General features: G+C 39.5%; 1 protein-coding gene across 3 annotated transcripts in view; it reads right to left on the bottom strand.

The window, feature by feature from the left end:
* nfatc2a (nuclear factor of activated T cells 2a) overlaps positions 1-26,444 on the bottom strand; it is a 163,396-nt gene that overhangs the window by 55,307 nt on the left and 81,645 nt on the right. For all 3 annotated transcript variants that reach the window (XM_060836001.1, XM_060836002.1, XM_060836003.1), the window contains exon 7: positions 1,544-1,599. In XM_060836001.1, coding sequence (XP_060691984.1) covers positions 1,544-1,599 — 56 coding nt within the window. The remainder of the gene's footprint in view (positions 1-1,543; positions 1,600-26,444) is intronic.

The following is a 26,444-nucleotide window of genomic DNA, read 5'->3' as shown; positions in this document are numbered from 1 at the left end:
GAAGTTTGTCCTGATTGAAAAATGATATCAAAATGGAGAATAGCCCTCAAACCCTTGTCCTTCTTCACCTCCCATTCATTCCAATACTCCATCCATGTCAACACATGCCACCTCATCTACCCCACAGACCCATCTTGTCCCATCATAACCTTTGTTTTATATTCGCAGATGGGAGCCCGGAAATCCCATTAGCCTGTTGAAATGGCTATGCCCCAGGGAAAACAAATACCCAATTAACAATTAATTTCTTGTAATATATTCTGTCAATTCCACAAAGTTTATTCAAATTAAGAAGGTTTTAAATGTTTGCAGTTCCTGCTATTGGTATTTTAAGCAAAATGGATGATTAACACTTTCACTGGCTTTTAATCATCTTTAGGATAAAGAGAAAGTCACGAATGAATGACTTTTTTGTTAAAGGTTTTTCTCACGCATACTTTTGTTAACATAAGGTTCACTATTACTATACAGAGTACATGAGTTGGGGGATGGGGCAATGGGCATAGGAGAGACATAGTTTGTCATGGAGGGAATGATGAGCCAGGGGTGAGTGGAGTGTCTTATATTGACACAAAGGGAATGGATAAGGCCTTCTAAATGAACTTTTTATAAGTTTCATCCAGATTATGACTCATAACAGCTCCGAGGGACTGTGAAAGAAGAGTTGTTTAATGTGTTTTCGTGAAAATTACAGGGGACTAGGAAGTATCAATCCCTGCAATGGAACCGTACAACTCAGGAATGCTGGCTTGTGATCTGTACCAGTCAGCACCCTTAATCAGCACTGGGGCCACAAGGACGAGGAATCCAAGCCTCTTTTCATACAGTGTCTCCCATTCCAGGAAAATCAAGCCCTTGATCTTCCAAACTTCTGTTGCATTAAGCAGGACGGAGAATTCTAATCCTAATGTGCTGATAGATAGAGAACTAATATAGGTTGAGCGAGAACAATTAAATACCCCTGACTTCCACACCAAAATTCCTGCCAACTACATTCGGCCTTATATTTCAAACAAGGTGACTGACAGCATAAAGGTGGTAGCTGGAGGTATGGACGGTTCTATAGCAATAGAACTGGGTGCCATCTTTAAAAATGGAAACAGTGATGTAAACAGCCGATGATAATGACACCACACATTATTGTTTTAAACAAAATAATGGAAATTACACACAAGCTACAGACTAACTAATATTCAACATCATTACAATGGCTATTTAACTAGAAAAGAACATTTGTTTTAATCTGCCCAATAACAAGTTACTTCTTAAGTACAAATGTGAAGATTTTTGGTTAGTTCTGAATTATCTGTAATCCTAGCAATGCTGTATTAGTTAATGGCAGTTGGATAAAAAGATTTTTATGTAAAACCTAAACCTTATCAGCAATTTTAATCAGTTTCTGACAACTTTGTAATACTTACAAGGGTTAATAATATTTATTTAAATGAGCCAATATCTTCCTGTCATTAAACATTAATGGAAATCCTTTCCTCAACAGATTCTCGTCATTTGAGGGAGAATGCCCTTGAAGCTTCATACTTACAGGTTGGCTTTTATCTTTATCCACTGTTGCCTCAACTTCCCATATCTGCTGTCCATCTGAAAGAAATGTTTGAGCACAATTGAGATTGAATGATATAAAAGCATTATAATTTAATTATTTTAAAAATAGCAATGTTCAGTTTCAAACATAAATTCATGTCACTGGGTACATTTTAAGAGACGATGCTTGCGAAAAACGTCAACAACTGCATAACCAGATGATATTTCAGTCTAATACATGTGGAAGAGAAGGTGAGAAAAAAATAAAGGAAGAGGGGTGTAACATCTTGTTAGAAGTGATGCCCCACAACACACAAAGGACACCTCCTCAAAGAACATTCTCCTCCTTTCGTTTCACCTTCTAAATAATTGTGAATAAAAATGGTTTGCCCACTCCCACACATGTACCTATGCAATCCATAGTATAGCAAGGGTAATAGAGTATTCAAGTCAGTTAGCTTGGTTTCGACCTTAATAAAGTGCTAGTTATTCATTTAAAAACGGCAGAGCAGTTGCCAATTTCACGTCTGACCACCTATGATACTTTGTGGAACTTACTGGAATGAGCATTACATTGAGAAATATATTTTTGCTTTTTTTGCAATGCGAAAGAGATAATTCATAATCATGTTATAAAGAAGCTTTTAGGAAAACGTGGCCAGAATATGATAACATATTACATTAATTTTGAATGTGATGCAATTCAATCAGAAACTAAGGTATTAAATTTTAACAAAGAAAACATATAAGCTATGAGGCGCAAAATGGGCTTTTGGTGCATTGGGGAACTACATTAAAACTACACAGATAATATACATATTTTATAACAAAATATTTTCCGACAAGTTCTTTTAGGCACACAAAACAGTAAAGAAAACATTTCAATTGTGGCTAATAAATGAAATTATAGATTCTGTTAAATCAAAGAAAGAAGCCTTCAAGATTGCCAAAAAAAAAGGTAATCCCAAGAATTTGGAACATTTCATGATTCTGTAAAAGTGGGCTACAAGTCGCATTAATAATACTTACGGATTGTGTCTGACAGAACAGGGAGTTGTAGGTAAAAGCTTCCAATACAAAGAAATAACATACAAAAACCACAAGCTAAATTAATGTAAAATTAATGGCATTATGTCACAATTTATATCTGAAATCAATGGCATGAATATTACATGGAGAAAGTGAGGACTGCAGATGCTGGAGATCCTTGGATGTTGCCTGACCTGCTGTGCTTTTCCAGCAACACACGAATATTACATGCCCATGCTTGCTGTGTTTTGGGCAGGGTGCACATAACATAGATCTGAAACCTAGCCCACCACTTTCTCATGCTTACCCGAACTCACCTCCAAAATATAGAAGGTGGATGGGTGCCAAAATCAGCACTCATTTGCCATATGGAAATGAATAATTAAAGGTCCACTATAGACTCTTATTAATGAGATTGTTGACACTGCCAGCCAATCAGATTTAGTACTGCAAGGCTTGTGGACTGGTCACTTTAATTTCTGTCCCATTGTAATTTCCTCCATAGGAAAAAGGAGTAGGCCATTCAGCTCCTCAAGCCTGTTCCACAATTCAATGTGATCATAACTGATCTGCAGCCTAACTCCATATTTCTGTCCATATCCCTTAGTACCTTTGCTTAACAAAGATTTAACTAACTCATATTTAAAATAAACAATGAATCCAATATCTACTGTCATTTATGGAAGAGTGTTCCAAGCATCTACTACTCTTTGTGAATAGAAGTGCTTCCTAACATCTCTCCGAAATTGTCTGACCCTAATTCTTAGAATATACCCCATTGGTCTAGAAACCCCAACCAATAGAAATAGCTTTTATTTATTTAACCTTTTTCTCTCCTATAAATATCTTGGAGATTTCAATCAGATCAACCTTAACCTTTTAAATTTCTAGAAAAAACAGGCTTAATTTACATAATGTCTCAACATATTTAACCCCTGTAATTAACTCCATTGGAATTAGAATGAAAAGAGGTTTGGAAAATAATAGATGCATCTTTTCCCATTACACCAAGGCCTATGTGAAAATTTTGATCATTACAATAATTTAGACATGAGTCAGTACTGCCCATTCTGGTCACTGGCTGAAAGCTTGTTAGAGGGGGTGATGGGTGTATGGGGAGAGGAATCAAGGATCTTCGTTGCCACTCGAAAGCGACGAGCACCTCTTCAAGAGAAGGTGTAGGGAAGCTGAGGAAATTGAAAAAAACTACTTTGGAAGAGATCCAGGCAGATCATTGATTGGAAACCAAAGTTCATACAATAGACAGAGGGAAAGAGAACCTGCTGACCCTGAAGGCTAGAACCCTTCCAGATATTTCCTTCACCAATGAAACATGGCCAATATAGGAATTCAGTTCCTAGACGGTATATGCAATGCCAAAAGAAACTCAATATTTTTACCACAATAGTCAAGGTAACAATATTCTCTGCTTACACCCTCCATTCTCACAATAATGACTTCAATAACCTTCCTTCACATTTGGCTGAGGCAGGCACATTTTATTTAAGTGTCCTAAAACTTAGAAGTTTTAATTACAGTTTAACACCATCTGCTGCACCCTAAACAACTATGAAGAAGTCCTATTCAATATGATAGACAGCGTAGTTCTTACACCTTACACCTGTGAAACAGACATGACACCAATAAAATTTCCAGGAAATTGTTTAATGAAGCAAAATCACAATTTTTATTCATATTCCCACTGAAAACTGTTGCTGAAATGATTAAAGTTGACATTCCAAAAATCGACAATTATGTCAACTGAAACACTTCACAGAATTCAATTGATAACTTAATGCAATAACCTTGAAACTGGGCTTTTCAAATATTAGTTTCAGAGAATTAGCTCCAAGTGCTTGAGTGAAATTTCTTTTACTGCTGCTTTTAAAAAGAGAAACAAATTTGGAAAGATGAATTTCATATGAACTTGTTCAGCTTTTGCCCACTAATGGTTTTAATTTAGAGTTCTATTTATGTTGGATGCTGTTGTCCCTACACATTTTTTTTCTCCGTGGAGCAGGTGTTGTAATTTAGGGAAATCTCCCTGACTCACATTTATCAGAATTTTGCACTTTCAATTGACATAAACCACTACTTCATTGCAAAGAATATTCTAATTATTGGTTGAAATAAAAAACCCAAGAAGTTTTGAATGATGACATTAATCTATTATATTACATTGTACTGGAGCTGGTTCTAATTCTTTTCATGAAAAGTCCCATACAATGACTAATTTCTAATTATTCACCACATGCCATATATTTTAGGAAACTGTAATTATAGCTATATTTGATATATTTGGAAATGTGTAACATTTGATTTTCTTTCTGGTTAGAAGGATTCCTTTTAAATCAATACCAAACAGTAAGTGTAACTGTTCTGAGAAGCATGGTCTCACAACATAATTTTCAAACAAACTGTCTATTTTTATACTCATATTTGGGAAATTTTAAAGCAGAAGACTGATCTTGTGAGGCTCCTCCTGCAGCCTGGAACCATGTGGGAGGTTTCAGGTCCAATTCGCTGAGCACCACGTTTTGTGACACACAATTTTGTGGCACAGAGTGAGAGTGCACTACATGCAAGTGCAAGCCTCATTAACATTATCCTATGATTAAAACCAGATCCCCAAGTCAAATCCCATGATTTCAAGCAAGGCTGCATTCACAGCATATATCTCACCTACATGAAAATATTTGCAGCAGCACCATTGGGATCCAGTCTACTCAAATAAACTTCTTATGAGCTGACCGCAGTCGAATTGCTGGCCAGTACTTGCAATGCATTTTGTTCCATATACTAGTTGTTTTTTCCGTCTATTCTGTCATTTTTTTTGTGATATCCCCCCATCACTGTTATCTTTCTCATTATCCTCCAAGGCTGTTAGAACCAACTGAAGTGACAAAATGAGAGGTCCAGAAGATGTTACTACAAGTCATGTCACAGAATCATATGAAGTTGTATCTCTGAAGGAAGCTATTCAGCCCACTGTCTCTCTTTGTTAGCTCTTTGCTAGAACAATTCCCTTAATAGACAAGCAGGAGGCTGGAAGAACACAGCAAGCCAAGCGGCAACAGGTGGAGAAGTCTTCCCTTTCCTTGTCTGTTTCTCAGGTTGAAACATGTTTCTAACTTTCACTTAAAAAGACGACATCCTCTGCCTCAACCATTGCCTGTGGCTGAATGTGCCAACAACCCCCTACGTAAGTAAAATGCCCCACCTTTCTCCTCACTCCCCTAATAGCCCCCCCAATCGCTGATTCTTCAACCACAAGAGATATGTTTTACTTGTTTATTCTATGAAAAACTCTTCTATTTTGCATCACTATATTATACATCGCTTCTCACTTACAGATAAATATCCATTTCTTTCAGTCACTTTTGAACTCATGCCAAATGGTAATTTTGTGAAGACCTGAATCATACATCTGACAGCAGTGACATTTAGACTGTTCCATAAATGCACTGGAGTTTCCCATTTTGAGGCTAAATTATTTTTATGGAGTTTCAGGTGGTTGTCCTATCATGGCTTACAATGACTTTTCTCAATATCTTCCTCTCTATGCCTTATTAGTTATGCAACTAGCCTCACTGGCAACCTTCTTGTGTAATCATGTCACAGGAGTGCCAAAATTCCCACCTCTGCCACAATCTTCTAGTATACAAACCACTGGCATCTTTTCCAAATCCCATATGCACAGCACTTCAGATGCTGGAAGCCAGGAACCATCTTCCACACTGTTCTCAAAGGAAGTTGGAGTGTGTCAGAAAGGGAAGCTGGCAACCTGGTTTCTAAAGCTCCTAATGGATGGGGTGGTCAAGAAGAGGGTTATCCTTTACTCAAAAGACCATGAGAGGAGGCCAAGGCCAAATAACCTGGACACAGATAGTGGCTTGATTCAGTATTGTCTTTAACATCAGATGGAATGCACAGCAGTGCAGGAAAAAAAGTCAATGATCTTCTTGCTCCACAAAAGCAGATCCACTGTCTTCTCTCTAACTTTAACCCTACAGAACTCTACGCACAAACCTCACCAATGCACAAGGACTGCAAACCTCACTATTGCGTGCAGCATTTACACTCAACCATTCTCACACACTTCATCCTTCACAACTACTAATCCTTCCTTAGCCAAAAAGGTATCCCACAGGGACTTTTAGCTTCCAAGTGAACACAAAGTGAGTGAGCTCTAAGAAATTAAGCTAAATTAAACACAAAGGGACATTCCAGGAGCATAGTGCACAGGCAGACATACTCTATTGGAAAATACAGTATTTAAGTAACTTCTGTCCATGTGAACCATTTGCTTAATATTAAATGAATCTTACTCCATGGCAGTGGAAAGCTAATCTTTATTCACACCAGAAAAATGCTTCATTAAGTAAAACTTTATTTGGAGCTGCAGGTGTTGGATTGGGTGTACAAAGTTAAAACTCACACAACACTAGGTTATAGTCCAACAGGTTTATTTGGATATTAAAAATTACCTCAGTACAATTGCCTCAATAGGTAGGATTGTAGAGATGAATATCTGAATGGTGTGTTCAAGAGTGAATGAAAGTTTCATGATAAGAATGAAATGCATATAAACTGGATGTTAAAGCAGTCTTGTGACACAATGATAGTGTTCATCTCTCTGGGTCAGAAGGCTTGGGTTCAAGTCTCACTTGCTTTAGAGGTTATGTTCAAACAGTTTGATTTATATATCTATAAACAGAAAGTTATTAATAAAAATGAATAACTGAGGAATACAATGCAACTACTATCTTTTACACCAATCACCTCAATTTGATGAAATTAAACCATTTTTATAACCTCTTGAAAAAATCCAGCTATAATAACCTAATCCATTTAAATTATCTCTAATCACAAGAAAATTGTCAGTTTATCACAGAAATACAACAGGTATCAGTCAAAACTTATACTGGAGCAGTAAGGGTGATCTGAGTTTGGCTTATAGAATACCTCTGTAGAGGCACTGAGTCATAGAGATATCCAGCAAAGAATCAGACCCTTTGGTCCAACTTATCCATGCCAACCAGATATCCTAAATAAATCTAGTCCCATTTGCCAGCATTTGGCTCATATCCCTCTAAACCCTTCCTACTCTTATACCTATCCAGATGCCTTTTAAATGTTGCAATTGCACAGCCTCCACCACCCCATTTGGCAGCTCATTTCATACACGCACCACCCTATGTGTAAAGAAGTTGCCCCTTAGCTCCCTTTTAAATCATTCTCCTCACACCCTAAATCTATGCCCTCTAGTTTTGGACTCCTCCATCCCAGGGAAAAAAAACTCATCTATTTAGCCTATCCACGCCCGTCATGATTTTATAAACCTCCATAAGGTCAGCCCTCAGCCTCTGACACTCCAGAGAAAATAGTCTCAGTGTATTCGGCCTCTCCCGATAGCTCAAAGCCTCCAAACATGACAACATCCTTGTAAATATTTTCTGAACCCATTCAGGTTTCACAATGTCCTTCTTATAGGAAGGAGAACAAATTCGCGAGCAGAATTCCAAGAGTGGCCGAACCAATGTCGTGTACAGTCACATCATGACCTCCCAACGCCTGTACTCAATGCACTGACCAATAAATACCAAATGCTTTCTTCACTATCCTATCTACCTGTAGAACAAACAAACTGTTGTGCACAATCTAACCAAGCAGTACATAACAAACCTGAGATCTTTTGATGTAAATTGCCAGCACTAATTATCCCTGAAACTGAAGAATGCAAAGTAATAATTAAAAGATGATTGAGGAATTTATTACAAGTAACTGGATCATCAGAAAAATTTAATTTATGTTTCATAACAATATAATGTAAATAATGTCACTAGCACTGATTTCGAATCAAATCAAATCTTTGCCAAAACTTTGTTTGGCTGAGATCTTATAGTGAGCAGGAACAATCATTTAGCTGAATTAATTATACCCCTTTATCCAGTTTTGCTGCAAATCCAGGAATGGACTTCATTTAATGAATGAATGAATGGTTCTATTAATCTGAGTGGGAGCTAACAGCCCTAACAGTTAAAACAGTAATCATCAGCATATCCATTGTTGAAAGTCAAACCATGCCTCCTGCAATTTTTAAGGAGAGATTGGCTACCATCCAACCACAGCAAAGGCTTTACCAAATTAAAACCAGCACTAATTCAGGAATTCCCTTCAGTTTGAGTCACAACATCATGTGTGATGGCTTTCAATTCCCTGGACTACATAAGGAGGCACCCTTTTAGGTTTATTTCCACACCCTACCATTCTACAAAGATATCTGTCTTTTCAGAAATGCTTTTCAGTACATGAGATTCCATTCAAATGAATAATCTACTGGTCCAATGAACTCAAAATTGACACACCAGGGAGATATAGACTGAAATGTTAGTGCACTGAATCACACAATTTCTGGCCACGTTTTAACTATAATTCACTTTAACTTGCTATATTTTTATTGGACATTAGTTGAATGCACTCATTGCAGCTATGTGTGTTGCAGTGTTGTTGCCGGTGTGCTCAGTGATGGCTAAGAACAACATTCATGTGAAATACCTGCAAGAACTCCATCCCATTCTCCCAATTCCTCTGCCTCCGCACATCTGCTCAACTGTGGAGACATTCCACTTGTGAGCATCCCTGATGTCCACTGATTTTGAACAACCTGCTTTTACTCCCTCTGTCATCCAGACAGCCTTTGGCCGCATAACCTCTATTCCACCGCTCTAACCCCGCCCCCCCCCAATGCAATAAAGACACAGACCCCCCTTGTCCTCACCTACCACCCGACCAGTATCCGCATTCAACACATCATCCTTAAACACTTCTGCCAACTCCAACTAGACATCACCACCAAGAACATCTTCTCTTACCCACCCCTCTTTGCAATCCACAAGGACTGTTCCCTTCAACAGTTCTTGGTTTGTGCCACTGTCTCCACCAACCCCACTGAACTCCCAGGTACCTTTCCCTGCAACTGGAAAAGATGCAAAACCTGCCAGTACACCACCCCCTTTATGTCCATCCAGGGCCCCAAACAGTTCATCCAGGTGAGACAGATGTTCACTGGCCTCTCTTCCAACCTAATTCACTGCATCAAGTGCTCCCAATGTGGTCTTCTCTACATTGGGGAGATCGAACATAAACTTAGAGAACGGTTGACCGAGACTCGCAGACAGGCCCACACGTCCAGTCAGCCTCCCAGTTACCGCCCATTTCAATTCCCCTTCCCACTTCCTTTCCGACATGACCATCCTTGACCTGCTCCATTGCCACAACGAACCACACAGCAAATTGGAGGAACAACACCACATCTTCTTCCTGGTCCACCTACAGCATGGAGGATTCAACATTGAGTTCTCCATTTTCAAATAACCTCCCTCCCCATCCCCTGACTCCCTTCCCAGTCCCTCCCCATCCACTCCACTGCTCCCTGACACCAATTGGATTCATTCCTTCCATTGACCAACCAGGTCACACCCTCAACCTATCTTCACCTATCCCCACTTCACCACCCTGCCTCCACCACACCCTTTAGCTGCAGCTTCCCCGACACCTGTCCCCAGTCCTGAAGAAGGGTTACACCCAAAACTTTGACTTCTCCACCTCTAGATGCTGCCTGGCTTGCTGTGTTCTTGCAGCATCCTGCCTGTCTACTTTGGATTCCAGCGTCTGCAGTTTATTTTCCGAACCACAGATAAAGTTTAGGCTATTGATTTTAAATCCCAGAGTGTCTGTTCCTAATATATTCAAGATGGTGCTTTGAGTTGTGTGCACATGTGCAAATGCCTTCCATGTATGTCTCAATCAGGCTGTTCTTGTGAATTTATGATAGTGCCCTGTGCTCTAAGCCAGAACTGAGATGAATCTCTGCTCTTGGTTTAGATGCAGTGCTTTCTAGGTATACAGTCTTATGTTGTGCTGTTCTGTTATAACGATGCCCCATACCAATTAAATGTGTGTGTGTAACGTGGATAGATCCCTGCTTAACTCTAATGATTCTCCTGTGCCATTTTAAGTTGTGAAATGGGAAATGGATATGTCTTGTTGTCTTCCATTTTCTGGCAGGATACTACTTTAACATTTCCTTAATGGTTGCTCTGTTGCAGTTGTAAAGTCCCACAGTGGGAACTGAATAGTAAAACTGTTTTATATATACACTGGCTGTAGGTAGAATATTGTTAAGAGTCAAAGGTGAAGATTAATTTTTTGGGGAGTCACTGATATTAACACCTGGATTGATCTGAACAGAGGAGACAATTGAGTTCTTGTTGGTGTGATTTGATGTATAAGCCTGTAGTGCTCCAACTAGCAGTGGTAAAGGTCACAAATACAGCTCTGCATTTGAATGCATTTTTTTTTGCTATCTAAATTAGCACTTTTCAACTCTCATAGTGTCAAATCACTGACATTCTCTAAGCATCGATTTAACAAACTTACACTTCTTGCAATTTTTATATGTATCTCTTGGTTAATAACATGCTAAATGTAGCCATAAAATTTAAAGCTGGATAAAAGATATGGCAAAATGAAGTAATTATTTAAACAATTAAATGAAATGTTTATAAATAGGCTTTTATGGACTGCATTAATATGCTACAGCACATTTAAATGACTCCTGATCAATTGCCTTTCAGCTACCTAGCTCTAAGGAAATTAGGTAATCATACAGTCTGGTTCTATTGTCACAATTAAGTAGAGGAATTTGGAAATCCATTACGTAATAGTTTAGAGTTAGCTAACATTCTTGTGATAAAAGGTTCTCATCAAAGTGGCCAAGTGGGTTCCAAATTTATACTATCACTTTAGCAGATTTCAATTTTATTCAGGAACGCCCAACCTTTTAAAGCAGGGACTCGATATATTGAAACTACTAGGGGCTGAGCTGTGTACTGTATAGTTAAATCACAGAATTATGATTTATCACAAACTCTCACTGCCGCTTGTACTTTTCTCAAACTATTCTCACGTCTTTCACTCTACTTCTGTATCTCTACTCCCTCTGTTTCTCATTCCCTCTGTACCACGTCTGTTCTTGTATTTCTCTCATTTTATCACTTTTCCATTCCAGTCTATTTCTTTCTCTTTTCCATTAATATCTCTCTCTTCCTCCATTTTGACCACTCCACCTTTGTCATTATGAAAGAGGAAAACTGATGCATAAGGACACAGAGAAAGCAGATGGAATACAGGCTAAAGGATCAGTTATTTATATACATACACAGAGCTCAGCATTGCCTTGTGCTAGTGGTCAGTGAGGAAATGTATGACTGCTGGCATGTTCAGGATTTGCAATTTTGAATGAATCCTTTAAATGATCGTTTTGGGTTGCCCTAAAATTATTTTCACTGACTGAAACCCTTTCTCTTATTTCCAAGACTTTTGAGTGGTGTTGGCAGAAACCTCCAGAAAGACGAACAGACACAGACAATTGGCCTTCCAGTGGAGAATGAAAATAAAAGTCGTGCTTTGGTCTTCTTCAGCTGCAATATCGTGGGATTAATACTCCTCTGATTATAATCAACATCTTCACTCTGGATCAATCAGCTCCCAATCCAGATCAAGTTGCAGAACCGATGATACTGCAGATTTTGTTTAAAAATAACTCAGCAGTGCTACTGATAATGAAACACGGATGTCAGTTTGCTTCACTTTGACAGAGAGCTAACAACACAACTTATATCCCTCATTTCTTGCTATCAATCTGTTTGTGCTAGAATATTTTTCAGAGCAATGTTGCTTATTCTGAAATTGCTTTCAGCCCATTTGATGTGGTAATGCCAGCGAGTTTCAGCTGAGGATCTTTAGGTTATACCACGTAATTCTCAATTTATAGGCCTATTCATCTGAAGTATTGAAGCTGGCATAGCATTCTGTTGTCTTCCTTTGGTGAGTTAAGAAAGCAGAAAACAGCACTAAGTCCAAGCTCAGTCAAAGAGCTGCAGTTGTTAATGAAGCTCACAATGCAAATGGTGCGGCAAATCCACTCAGCTTTGAGCTAATGAGAAAATTAGCTGCAAGTGATTGTGGGCTGCTTTATAGTTAAGACAGGGGTAGCACAGTGGTTAGCACTACTGCCTCACAGCACCAGGAATCCTGGTTTGGTTCCAGCCTCAGGTGACTGGCTGTATAGAGTTTACCCATTCTCCCCATATTTGTGTGAATTTCCTCCCACAATCCAAAGATATGCAGGTTAGGTGAATTGGCTGTGCTTAATTGCCCATAGTGTTCAGGTTAGGTGCATGAGTCATGGGTAAATGTAGGGAAATGGGTTTGATAGTCCAGGAATTAGTGTACAAAGTTAAAAATCACACAACACCAGGTTATAGTCCAACAGGCTTATTTGGAAGCACCAGATTTCAGAGTGTTGCTCCTTCATCAGGTGGTTGAAGGAGTTATGCTTCCAAATAAACCTGTTGAACTATAACCTGGTGTTGTGTGATTTTTAACTTTGTACACCCCAGTCTAAAACCAGCACCTCCAAATCTGAAATTAGTGCTCTATGTGGTAAGTATTGGATAGGTAACCTTGTGGGTGTTTCATTCCTTGCCCCCGTCATGGAGAAAGTTGACTGGATCAGGCACCAATTGGGTACTTAAATGCTGTCCAGTGAGCTCTTCATCTAATTAGAAGACTTACTACTGAAACCCTGGCTGGCATGAGGTTACTAGCTAGTCACTGAGACTAGGCCGTGTATTACGTAGCCAATGAAGAACAAAGATTAGATTGCACTCAAGTACTGGAGGAGAATAAAAGCGTACAAAGTTACCAGTCTCTGGTGTTATCTGAGGTATAAAAACCTGAATTAAAAAAAAACAAAAATGAAAACAACGACCCAAGGAGAAAGGGGGAAGCATCCGGATCTAAAGGTCTTATCTCTGTAAAGAGCCATATAGAGAGCAGATAAGTCTGTCTTTTGGGTAGAGATAATAAAATTGAGGAGGGTAAACAAATTCAAGGCAAGAGAAGGCTTTCAACAGCCGTCCCCTTACCTCCTATCCCTGTCTTGATTGATGCCCAATGGGACAAATGCATGTCCCACCAGCTTGGTAGATATGTTACTTGGTTGGCTTCCTGCTGGGAAGGAAGCCAGTTAGAAAGTCAAGTAATGGGGTTGGTGGGGTTTGAGGCCCTTAAGTAGCTGTTAGTTGACCGAATCAGTGACTGGTTGAGAAGAAGCTTCTTGCACAGATGTTAATTGCTGAAGCAGCAGGAAAGGAACAAAAATCTTTCCAAACCACCCAATTAGCTGCCTTTCCCACCATCTTCCTTTTGCAGGGAGGGGATAGTCACATGCAAAGAGATGAATTGTCTCCTCAAGGTAATCCCACCAAACTTGGCACTGAGGCACATTTTCATCTTTGTCGATAGTCACAGAGCATTTTGTTGAGCAATCTTTCAACCCTTGATCAATTCTCAGCATATTTCTGGATTTGGTTCAAAAATAACAACTTCTATTTATACTATGGCTTTAAGATTAAAAAATGTCTCAAAACACTACAGATTGACAGAAAATAAATGGGAATTGAGCCAGGAAGAGAGAGGTTAGTAGACGTATCCAACGGTTTGATCAAACTGGTGGGTTTAAAAGAAGATTCAAAAATATGAAAGGGAATTGAAAAGCAGATAGATTAGTGGTTAGAATTCCAAAGAACAATATTCCTAATAACAGTGGCTAAATGCTGAATGATTGAACAAAAAGTGGGATGATGTACAAAGGGGCAGCATTTGAGGATTGAGGAAGGGAGTAAGTTAAAATTGAAGGCGATTGCAACAAATTGGGTGGAGTGATGATGAAGGTTTTAAATTGAATGCATCCAGGAAAAGGAATATGAAGATTACTGATGATGGAAGTGATCTACAAGTACAAGTTAGTAATGATCAGGAGTAATTTCTTGATTCAGGAAAGATTGAGAAAGAGAGGCCAGCATAGAGGATACTGAATTAACTTTGGATGTGACAGTTTGAGGCATGGATTTTGATTTCCATGTAATGCAGGCGACGTATACGTGGATGTCATAACGCTATACAACACGGAAACAGGCCCTTCGGCCCAACCAGTCCATGTCGAATATAATCCCAAACTAAACTAATCCCAATGATACAAAGCACAGCCTGAAACTAGAAACCTTAGTATCAAGAAAAGAGTTCAGACATTCATCAGTGAGATAAGAGAAGTGTCATTCTTACAAGAATTCCTCACTGTAGCATCAGCTGTTTCATTAAAAACCCTCCCTCTATCACTACCAACTGCATTCTATGATATTCCAATGAATTTTGTATTTTGAATTCTAACAATCTAATTTTTCAAGTCTTTATTTACATTTACACATCCTTTTACCAGACGGCATCCTAAGAATATTTTTGTACTTTGATGGCTACCCTATTTGTAGAACCCAATACTGCATCTAATACCCTTGGAGGTTTTGTGATTTTATCCAAGCGTATTGTTATCTTTTTTATATCCCATAAATAGATTGATAAAACTTGTAGTTCCATTAGCTTTTGTAAGAAAATAATCCAACAATTTCTTTGGACCTATTCCCAACTAACGTATTCCTCATTGTTCAAAAGTCTGAAATAATCTAGTTACATGTTCCAATGTTTGAACAGATTTTGTCCTTTTCTCTATGGACCTTAACTTTTTGATATTGTAGTTACTTCTTCCAAGGTACTGACCCATACTTAGGTTTTCTAACCTGAGTGCATTTTACTAATCACTGCTAGATCAAGCTGTATTGCCACATTAGTTAACTGTTTGAAAGTGTAGTAGGGTGAAAGATAATTAATATTATATGTGAGAAATGGATAGATAGGATTATAACCAGACTTGCATGCAGCAAACATCTTGAACACACATTTCTCTACACTGAAGAAAATAAAAGCACTTTCAAAAGAAATGTCATCAACTGGGTCAGCAATTTCCCACCAACAAAATCCCCAAATAGCAATTGTTCAAGTTCTAAAATGAAGTCACACCTTTTAAAAACATTTTTTAAATAAAAAGCAAACAATCTGGGTGGTCAATTCAAAACTGGCAAACTATATCTCTGAAGGAATCAGTGCACCTCATCTTAATGATGCTTTACTCCCTATTCATTATTATGAGTATCATTTGCAATTAAAAGACCGAAAGATCATATAGAGCTTCACCTCAGATTTAATTTTAAGCTTGTGATCCATGTTTTGTGGAGCTGAAATTAATAGTTTATTCAAGATAACCTATGCTGTACTGCAAATTGAAAATTTCAGATGGTTTTAATAGCACAAATCTTTTCTCAAGTTAATGGACTAGATTTTCCCATTGACTTTGGAACTTCAATATCAGGACCAAATGGAGGTCCCTAGCTGGCTACAGTTGGGCCTACTTCCCTCAGGATGGTGGGAGTTTCCAGGAGGCATGCCAATTAATTGACCATCTCTGTAATTACCATCTTGTAAAGCACAGTGGATGGGTCCACAATGCTGCTGGACCAGAGGGCTGTAACAATAGAATTTTGTCAGCATCAGTGGGAGGAAAAGATGGCTTGTGGTTTGGTTCCACTCTGAATACTGTTTAGCTCTCCCTTTTGGGTAACTTGGGACCTGTACTGAAATGGCAAGGATGACCTATGAATGATTTGTGTCAAATTCCAATATATTTCTTCAAAACTCCTTTACTTACATTATGGTACATGCTACACTTCTCAGTACATGCACTTGCCACTGTGACAGACTCTACTGTCTGTCTTCTCAGACTTTTGCAGATGATTGCTGATGTATGGTTACATCACTTTCTGCTACTATAACCATTAACCCATTGTTCTCTGATGGACACTATTAACAGCAGGCTAAGGACTGCAAGAGCAATTCAAAATGGAGGCACTTTATTGTAGAACAAACACATCCATACAAACACAGACATGAACAAACCCACACAAACAATCATATACCCTCCCCCTCCACCATACAGGATACTTTTAGTAGATAGATACCTGTTCACGACAGACTAATTGAAAGAAGAGTCCACAGTTAATGACCCAGAAATTTCTGGAAATTAAGCTTGCAGTCAATGAGTTAGAGTGATATGCTATGAGTTCTGATTAGTCACAAATTGCTGGACAATTTGATCCACTTCTCTATTAACCTTAACATTGAGTCATAGAATCAAAGAGCTGCACAACATGGAAACAGACCTTTCGGTCCAACTCATCTATGCTGATCAGATATCTTAAATTAATCTAATTCCATTTGCCAGCATTTGGCCCATATTCCTCTTAACCCTTCCCACTCATATACCCATCCATATGTTGTATACATTGTATTTGTACCAGCTTCCACTACTTCCTTTGGCAGTTCATTTCATACATGCACTACCCCTGCATGAAAACATTGCTCGTCAGGTCCCTCTCATCTTCAATCAATGCCCGCTAGTTTTGAATTCTCCTATCCTGCGGAAAAGACCTTGACTATTTACCCTATCCATGCCCCTCATGATTTTCTAAACCTCTATAAGGTCACCCCTCAGTTCTGATGCACCAGGGAAAATAGACCCAGCCTCCTTAGCCTCTCTGTATGGCTCAAACCGTCCAAACCTGGAAACATCCTTGTAAATCTTTTCTAAACTCTTTCAGGTTTCACAAAATCCTTCCTATACAAAGGACACCAGAATTGAATGCAGTATCCCAAAAGTGGCCTAACCAAAGTCCTGTACAAGTGCAACATGACCTCCCAACTCCTGTAATCAATAGGATCTCTCACATTGTGTGCCTCCATCATGAAATTGCTGCACTTATATCATTAATATAAATTAATCCCACTGCAGCCATTTAGAGTTGGAAATTCATGCCTGAAGGACCCTGATCCTAACATGATTTATTGTTGTGTCTCATATCTCTACTTGGTGATCCAAAAAGGAAATGATGAAATTGCATAATCTTATTTTCACAGCTAGCAAATTGTTTCTAGAGATTTCCATTTTAGAATTCTGCTTTCACTTTTCTGTCTTGTATTCTTTCTGCCTTGAGCACTCTTTCACTCAGTCTCAATTAACTTTAGGCAGAAGTGGGTGCTGCAGATACTGGAGATTAGAGTAAAATTTAGAGTGGTGCTGAAAAAGCACAGCAGTTCAGGCAGCACCTGAGGAGCAAGAAAATCAATGTTTTGGGCAAACGGCCTTCATCAGGAATGGTGAAACATTAATTTTCCTGCTGCTCAGATGCTACTTGATCTGCTGTGTTTTTCCCGCACCACTCTAACCTTGACTCTAATCTCCAGCATCTGCGGTACTCACTTCTGCCTGGTTGATTTTAACCTCACTGTGAATCCTCTTCCAAGAATGCCTACATTAAAGAAGTTCTCCTCCTCTCTCTACAAGGATCTCAGTGCGTCTCTCTCAGTGCGTCTCGTATCTCCTCTACCCTGAACCTCTTCAGCCATGTCCAGAAACAGACTAGCTACCACAGCCACATCTCTAAAGGTCTTTGATGAATTTCGGCATCTCTTAGATAGTACCACTGTATACTACTGAGCATTGATGATGGAGGGAGTTGGATGCATGTGGCTGTGATGTCAATCAAGTGGGCTGTTTTGTCCTAGATGGTGTTAAGCTTTTTGAGTGTTGATAGAATTGCACTAATCCAGGCAAGTGGGGAGTATTCCGTCAAACTCCTGACTTGTGTCTTGTAGCTTGTGGACAGGTTTAGAGGTAACAAAATCAGTTATTTGTCGCAGAATTCCTAGCCTCTGCCCTGCTGTTGTAGCCACTGCATTTATTTGGTGAGTCAAGTTGAGTTTCTGGTCAGTAATAACCCCTCGGCTGTTCCCTGAATACACCTGCAGGGATGTCCTGGAGCTGAGATTACTGGCCTCCAAAAACCACAATCATCTTCCCATGTACAAGGTATGACTCCAACCAGCTAGTCATGAGTCATTGTCACTTTCATATTTGTAGGGGCATTTCTGTGTGCAAATTGGCTGCCTTGTTTCCTACATTATGACAGTGACTAAATGTCAAAAAGCACGGTGGCACAGTGGTTAGCACTGCTGCCTCACAGCGCCAGAGACCTGGGTTCAATTCCCACCTCAGGCGACTGACTGTGTGGAGTTTGCACATTCTCCCCGTGTCTGCGTGGGTTTCCTCCGGGTGCTCCGGTTTCCTCCCACAGTCCAAAGATGTGCGGGTCAGGTGAATTGGCCATGCTAAAATTGCCCGTAGTGTTAGGTAAGGGGTAGATGTATGGGTGGGTTGCGCTTCGGTGGGTCGGTGTGGACTTGTTGGGCCGAAGGGCCTGTTTCCACACTGTAAGTAATCTAATCTAATCTATTTCATTGTTAGTAAAGATCTGAGCAATCAAAAATAAATCTGGAAAACTAGCAGTATTTGCGCTCAGTTTATGTTGGAAGGTTGATCTGCTTGTTGGCCAGTTTATGTTAAGTATTGTTTTGGAACTGTATATGAAACCCTTTGCAAATCTCCCATTTCCTTGAAATGCTGGTACAGTGGACAGTAAAGAAGGTTATGTAAAAGTACATCAAGATCTTGATCAGCTAAGCCAGTGGTTCGAGGAGTGGCAGATGGAGTTTAATTTGGATAAATGCACGGTGTTGCATTTTGGTAAGCAAAACCAGGGAAGGACTTACACTGTTAATGGTAAGGCCCCTTGGGAATTTTGTCGTACAGAGAGACCCTAGGGTTCAGATATAGAGTTCCTTCAAAGTGGCTTCATAGGTAGACAGGATGGTGAAAAAGGCATTTAGCACATTTGCCTTCATCAGAGCACTGAGTACGGGATTTGGGACATTAGAGCTGTACAAGACATTAATAAGGTTACTAAGGGACTGGAGGGATTGAGTTATAAGGACAAGCTGGATAGGTTGGGACTTTTTCCCCTGGAGTGTCGAAGGCTGAGTTGACCTTACAGAGGTGTTTAAAATCATGAGGGCCATCAATGAGGTGAAAAGCCAAAATCTTTTTTTCCCAGAGTGGAGGGGTTCAACACTAGAGAACATAGGTTTATGGTGAAAGGGGAAAGATTTAAAAATAGACCTTTTCATGCAGAAGGTGGTACATATGTGGAATGAGATGTCAGAGGAAGTGATAGAAGCGGGTACAATTAAAACATTTAAAATACATTTGGATGGGTACATGAATAGGAAAGGTTCAGAGGAATATGGGCCAAATGCAGAAAAATGGGACTAGTTCAGTTTAGGACACCTAGTCAGCATGGACATGTTGAACCAAATGATCTGTTTCCGAGCTGTTTGATTATATGACTCTTACAAATGTATCAATGAAAGATATAAGTCTATTAGGGAAGTGACTCCAGTTATTCATAACAACGAACAATGAATTGATAGTCAAGTCCGGGTAATAAACACAACTTTTGAAATCATAGAATTCAGGAGAAAACTGAAAGTCACAGCACCTTCGTGAATTTGCAGTAGTTAATTTAGTGCTTGTAAAAATGGTGGCAATTTAAAAATAAAAATTATTAGATCTAACTGGAAAGAAAATGACAGCAAAAAGAATTTGTGATTTTTAAGCTGGAATTAAAAAGGCTTACATAAAAATCATCAGTTGGAATCCATCTATCATAAGCTTGATTACATCAAGATTTCACTGCTCATTGCCAAATTGTGGAATCCCGACAGTGTGGAACCAGGCCATTTAATCTATCAAGTCTACATCCCAACCTTCTCCTGTAATCCTGCATTTCCCATTTCACCTAACCTGCACATCCTCGGACACAATGTGCAATTTAACATGGCCAATCCACCCAACCTGCAGATCTTTGGACTGTGGGAGAAGACCAGAGCACCCGAAGGAAGCCCGTACAGACACAGAGAGAATGTACCAACTCCACACAAACAGTTGCCTGAGGGTGAAATCAAACCTGGGTTCCTGCTGCTGTGAGGCAGCAATGCTAGCCATTGAGCCATCGTGTTACCCAATAAGAAATTCCAGAATTGTGCACCGGTTTTGGCTGGTCTTCACCTTTCCATTTATAAAGACGATCAGACTTTAACATCATTTTGTTTTATTTGTGTCAAAAAAACTCTATAAAAATCCAAAAGGGAGAACATTCTTCAAAGGTAAACTATAAACAGTGCCCCACTGCTATCACAGCAGCATACGAAGACAATGGCCAGTGAAAACCTGCCAGAAGTGGTTGTCCATATTAATTAAAAAGTTTAAAGGCTATAAAGCTCCAGATTGTTTTGGTTAGTGGGGGAACCATCCAACATTCCTCAGAATTCTGTGTTTCATTGAACTGTTTGTTTTTGGTGACTCATTTAACTCTATAGTGTTCAGAAAGTTATACTGAAAGGTAGGTTAAGCAAAATGTCCTAGCTCAATAATTTACACTGGAAATACTCCTCAACCAAAAATAAAACCTAGCCTGCAAAACTCAATGATGGAGAAGCAGTGTGAAAAATACTGAGTCAAGCATATACATGAGATTTGATAAATTAGATAATCAGGTGAGTGATTAATTGAAATTAATTTAGTTTCAAGAGCATGTAAGTAAATTAAGAGAAGAACCAGCCAAAGACTGTAACAGCATTTGATAGAATTTGTCCAATCTGTAGTAATGCCAACTGACCAACTATCTACAAATTTCAGTTTGGATTAATAATCTACATAGTAAATTTATCAACTAGAAAGAGGGTGAAAAGTAAGTAGACTTAAATGATTTCAGAATGTGAGTGCTTTTTATTTGTACAAAAAAGACAATGCTGTTCTAATTTGAGATCAATTAGCCTGGTAATAAGTTGAGACCTGACTGGACCAACAGGTTTCTATGTTCCAGGTACAATCAGTCCCAACATTTCAACAGTTTCTATTTTGCCTAACTAAAGCTTTCAGTGTTAGTATAGGGTAAACATGCCTCATTAGTTGAACTCTCTGCAGGTTATTAAATATTAGCAACGATATCTGAATGGAACAAGTGATTTTATAGACCAAACTATCTATCCAGTGTCTTACAGAGTAAACCAGCAGGTTACAAATGTATCATTTTCTGTTGAATACGATAAATGGGATGCAGAAATTCCATTTAAGGTGAAAGAAACCTTGAGACTAACAGGTAATACCTGACAATTAATAGGAAGTTATTACGTTAACAATCTGGACTGAAAACAGGACAAAGTGGACAGCGACAGAGAATAGGACCTAAGTGATAGTCTCAGAACATACGGCTAAAATGGCAACTATACTGTGTTACTGAATTAGATGAGATCCAATGTAAATAGAGAAATTTTATGCTTCAATGTTTAATTTTGGTTCCTGAGAGTCTAACTATGTTGGAAAGGTGAACCTCACAGAGCATAACATTTACTGGAATATAGGAAGCTGCACAGTTTTTGGTTTCCCACTGTAACTAAATGCCACTATGTCTAGGTGAGCCAATGAAGTGCTCTTTTTGCCTGGAGTAAGGGCTCATGTGGGGTTTTGTGTTGCACTGAACATTTTGAAAGATTTTCAACAAATGTGATATATTCAGAATAATCTCTAATCTCATCAGAAGCAATTGAACGTTTTCATTTTTATTTCCAACTGAGGTCCTGTTGGAGTATGTAAAGCTACAAATGACTTCTAATTTTTGAAATGTAAACTAGTTGGACAGGTTTCCAATGTGAGGTTAGGAACCCAATAGCCAAATGAGTATTGGGTCCTGACCCTTTCAACTCTTTTTAAATATACGTGGCTTACTTGGAGTGGGCTTGCTACTCAGTCAGAGGCACCATGCCCATCTGGCAAGAGTGCCAAAGGGAGGTGAAAGTGAGGTCTGCAGATGCTGGAGATAAGAGCTGAAAATGTGTTGCTGGAAAAGCGCAGCAGGTCAGGCAGCATCCAAGGAACAGGAGATTCGACGTTTCGGGCATAAGCCCAGAAGCTGTCACTAATCTGCCAATTAGAGTAAGAAGCTTCTTTAGGTACAATGGGGTAGAAGGTAATCGTGAGTAAGAAGGGCAGGAGCAGCTCTCTTGCCAGCATTAGTTGGCCATATTGAGTAGACTTAAAAGATAGTGGGAGAAATCTTTATAGGGGTCTGAATAATATGTGGTCTGAAATGTGGCAGAATCGTACAAGAAGTTGAATGAGGCCTCTCAACATTGGGAGCAGTTCCCTGTGTCTTTTAATTAAATTCCGTGTGTCAAGGTGAAGTTCTTGCTGGGCATTAGTGACTTGTCAATTAAGGATTATTACTTGTCAATGGTCTTATTAACAGCACATCTGACTTTTTTAATGTGCAGCTTTTTATCCTATCACTTGCTGCAAGCGAACTAGACAATGAGAAACCTCGACATTTGTTTCAAAGGCCATCCATATTGAACACCAGGCACAAACACTTTGGGCCATGCTCCAGCTACACACACCCAAGTTGACAGACATTGGCACCTGACATATTATAGCCTCTAAGAGCCTTCATAGCACATCCCCAATCCACTTACAGTAAGATCCTGCACTGCAATGCCTGGGTCCCAATGGCAACAACAGGGTAATGCAGCTGTAAGGAGATTTTGCATTCAGATACATGCTGCAGCTCTTAGACTGGAATAAGCTGCATCCCTATGCTGCTGTTCTGTTATCTTAACATTCTCTCACTTTGAGACTACATGGATGCTCACATAGAATCCCTATAGTGTGGAAACAGGCCATTTAACCCATTGAGTCCACACTGCCCCTCCATACAGCATTCCATCCAGACCCACTCCCTGCCCTATTCCTGCGTAATCCTCCTAGCCTCACGCCTATGGATTTAGCATGACCAATCCACATAGCCGGCACATCTTTGGACTGTGGGAGGAAACCAGAGCATCCAGAAGAGACCCACACAAACACAGGGAGAATGTGCAAACTCCACACAGAGTCACCTGAGGGTGGAATCAAACCCAGGTCCCTGGCGCTGTGAGACAGCAGTGTGAATCACTGAGACATTGTGCTACCTTCAGCTAGAGATACTAGGCTCATAGTATTGCTATATTGCCTTGGCATTGAGCACACACACAAGGCTAGGAGGTTTGTCATGACTATCAGCAGTCCTCAATAAAGTCAAAGAAGATAGCCTTCAGTGAGGAGGACTTGGCACAGTAATTCAAGGGCAGTATCTGATACCATTCCCAAGGATTGGAGATAGTTAGTCAGCCACTCGGGGCAGTCAGAGTCAGTGTTCTCTCCGTAAAACAGTGAAGCTGAAGGTTGGTAGTCCATCACCCGTCTTTCTGCCCTATTTTGGGTTGTTTTCCTCTCTTTCAATTAAAGAAGGACAGGTATTAAGGGAGATATAAGTGGGTGGCACAGCTTGTTATTTTTGGTACAGGTGGGGAGATGCTCCATGCAAGTTAGTAGGCAGCACAGAGGGCATGGAGGGAGTTGGTGGTGTTGGGGCTGTGGTGGGTGATGGTGAGTGAGAGATGTTGGAGGCAACATCACAAATGGTAGAGCATGAATCTTGGTGGGAGGTGGTATTATGTTCTCTACTGCTAATTCTAAGACAGCACACATTCTGCCTCTACACCACCTCATGCACAAAGATCTCCAAGTCCCTCTCTGCAGAGTGGGACACTAACTGTTCCTACTCTACCATTTTGAGGGCCAATATCGGGAGCCGTGCAGGGCAGTTTCAGAGTAGCAGAGCTTATCTGGGTATACAATGGCCTTTTAAAATGGCACCAGCACCAGGTAATGCTGGTCCATTCCATGATAACCTGGCATTGGCAAGTTCTTCCGGGTACAGCAATTTGTAGAATGAGGCTAGATTGGGCAAGAGGAGCAGAGTAGGGTAGTTAATGAGGTGAGTTTGATATGATGTGGCAAGAAAACCCACTAGACCTCGTGGAGAAACTATCCGTGAAACCCAATAAAACTGACACTTGGTTGAAAGTGTAGTGCTAGGAAAGCACAGCGCATCAGGCAGCATCCGAGGAATAGGAGAATAGATATTTCAGGCATAAGCCCTTCATCAGGACTTTCTCAAAACTGACACTTAGCCAAATAAAGGTGAAATTCAGCCCTACCAGGAAGTATTGGTGTTCTGATGTAACATCCAACACCAGTACCTGACCCTGTGATCTTTTTTGAAAACGTGGCCACACATCTTTACATGATAATAAATTATATTACCCTGCTGTATGTAGTGTGCAAATAAATCAGACCTTTAAAAAGGCACCGTTTCATCTTAAGAATTTGCTCTGCTATTAATCTGAAGAACCAGTTGGAAAGTTGTGCAGGTTCAATAGCAATTAAGAAACATTGCCTCACACTTGATGATCAGTTAACTAAGCATTCATTTTTAACTTCCTGTCTTCCTGTCAAGACCACATCAAAAGCAGCAACATCAGGAACTTCAGCATTGTTTGTGCAACAGCAGCAAACTACATTATAATTTAGCTCAAGGAAAATGCTAAACAAACTGAATGCTGTTTCAGAACACTATGGGCAACTTTCTAAAAATAATGAACTGAAATGATGAAGAAAAAGAACATCATACAATATTTAAAAACTAGACCTTGTCAGAAAATATTTTCTCTATTATTCCAGTAAGGAGTAGGTTTTCAATCTGCCATTCCCACTTGTATGTTGACAGTCAATGATGCAAGGTTTATTCTCTGAACTAAGGTATATCTGTATAATCAAATTACAATGGAAAAAAATTCTAAAAATACATCGATAACAATACTTGCATAATCTGCCTCAGAAAGTAAATGATTATTTTTTCAGCAATATAAGAAGTTCAATATTTAGAGAAGGGAATGATGATTCTCAGTGAGATAGATTTCAGGCAGTTCATTTTTACAGTTTCCAGCTTCTACTTTATTACCACTCATCCCAAAGTTAAGAACACCACTGTACAATCTGTGATAAACTCTCAGGGAGGAAGGAAGAGACTGTTAAGTTGGGTCGGTTAGATGAAAATCTTTGAGTAAAAAGTGAGGTCTGCAGATGCTGGAGATCAGAGCTGAAAATGTGTTGCTGGTTAAAGCGCAGCAGGTCAGGCAGCATCCAAGGAACAGGAAATTCGACGTTTCGGGCACAAGCCCTTCATCAGGAATCCTGTTCCTTGGATGCTGCCTGACCTGCTGCGCTTTAACCAGCAACACATTTTCAGCTCGGTTAGATGAAGTAAGGAAGAGAATCTTGTGGTGTATAGTCCACTTGGCCAATTGGTATGTAGAGTGCCTTAAAGTTTTTGTAATTCTATGCTGATAAAGAAGAATATCAATATTTAATGTACAAGTTTGCAACTGAACTGGGCAAAGGGCAGATTTTACAAACATAGCCTCATGATATACAGATTCTTTGAATGAACACATGTAGCAGAATGCAAAGTGCAGACGATATTGTGCTTGTCAGTGCCTGAGCATCAGTAAAACAGTTGTGTAGGTGCAGTGATGCTATGGACAGGCAAAATTAATGTTATGAATACATATTCCTTAAATTTATTCTGTAACAACATTTTCAATTCCGATTTCTTTTGAGAGATAATAACCAACGTTTGACCATGACACAGACTTTCTCCATTGCATTAAACATTGAAAGAATTCTGGAACAATCATAAATCCTGTCCTCAAATGTGATGTTTTGTAGGGCGAGAATTGAATAGCGATGCTTCGTGAATGACTGATTGGTGGGAACAGCTATCCATTAAATGATAAGTTGTCTTCAATTAAATCAGATTTGGGAATCTTGGCTGCATGGAACCAAGAATGCGCAAAACAGATTAGATCGGAACAGTGTGTCCGGTTGGAGAACTGAGCTCCCTTTTTTGATACGTCTCAGGGAATCTTAAGGGGATGTATAAGGTGCCCTTAGGTCAAAGTGCCCTTTTGGATAGTTAAAAGACAATAAGAATGTGCACAGCTCATTGAAAATGATTAAACTGGCA

This window comes from Hemiscyllium ocellatum, chromosome 15 (assembly GCF_020745735.1).
Source record: "Hemiscyllium ocellatum isolate sHemOce1 chromosome 15, sHemOce1.pat.X.cur, whole genome shotgun sequence".
Taxonomy (NCBI): Eukaryota; Metazoa; Chordata; class Chondrichthyes; order Orectolobiformes; family Hemiscylliidae; genus Hemiscyllium; species Hemiscyllium ocellatum.
The sequence above is the reverse complement of the archived record's forward strand: the minus strand, read 5'-3'. Positions and strand labels throughout refer to the sequence as shown.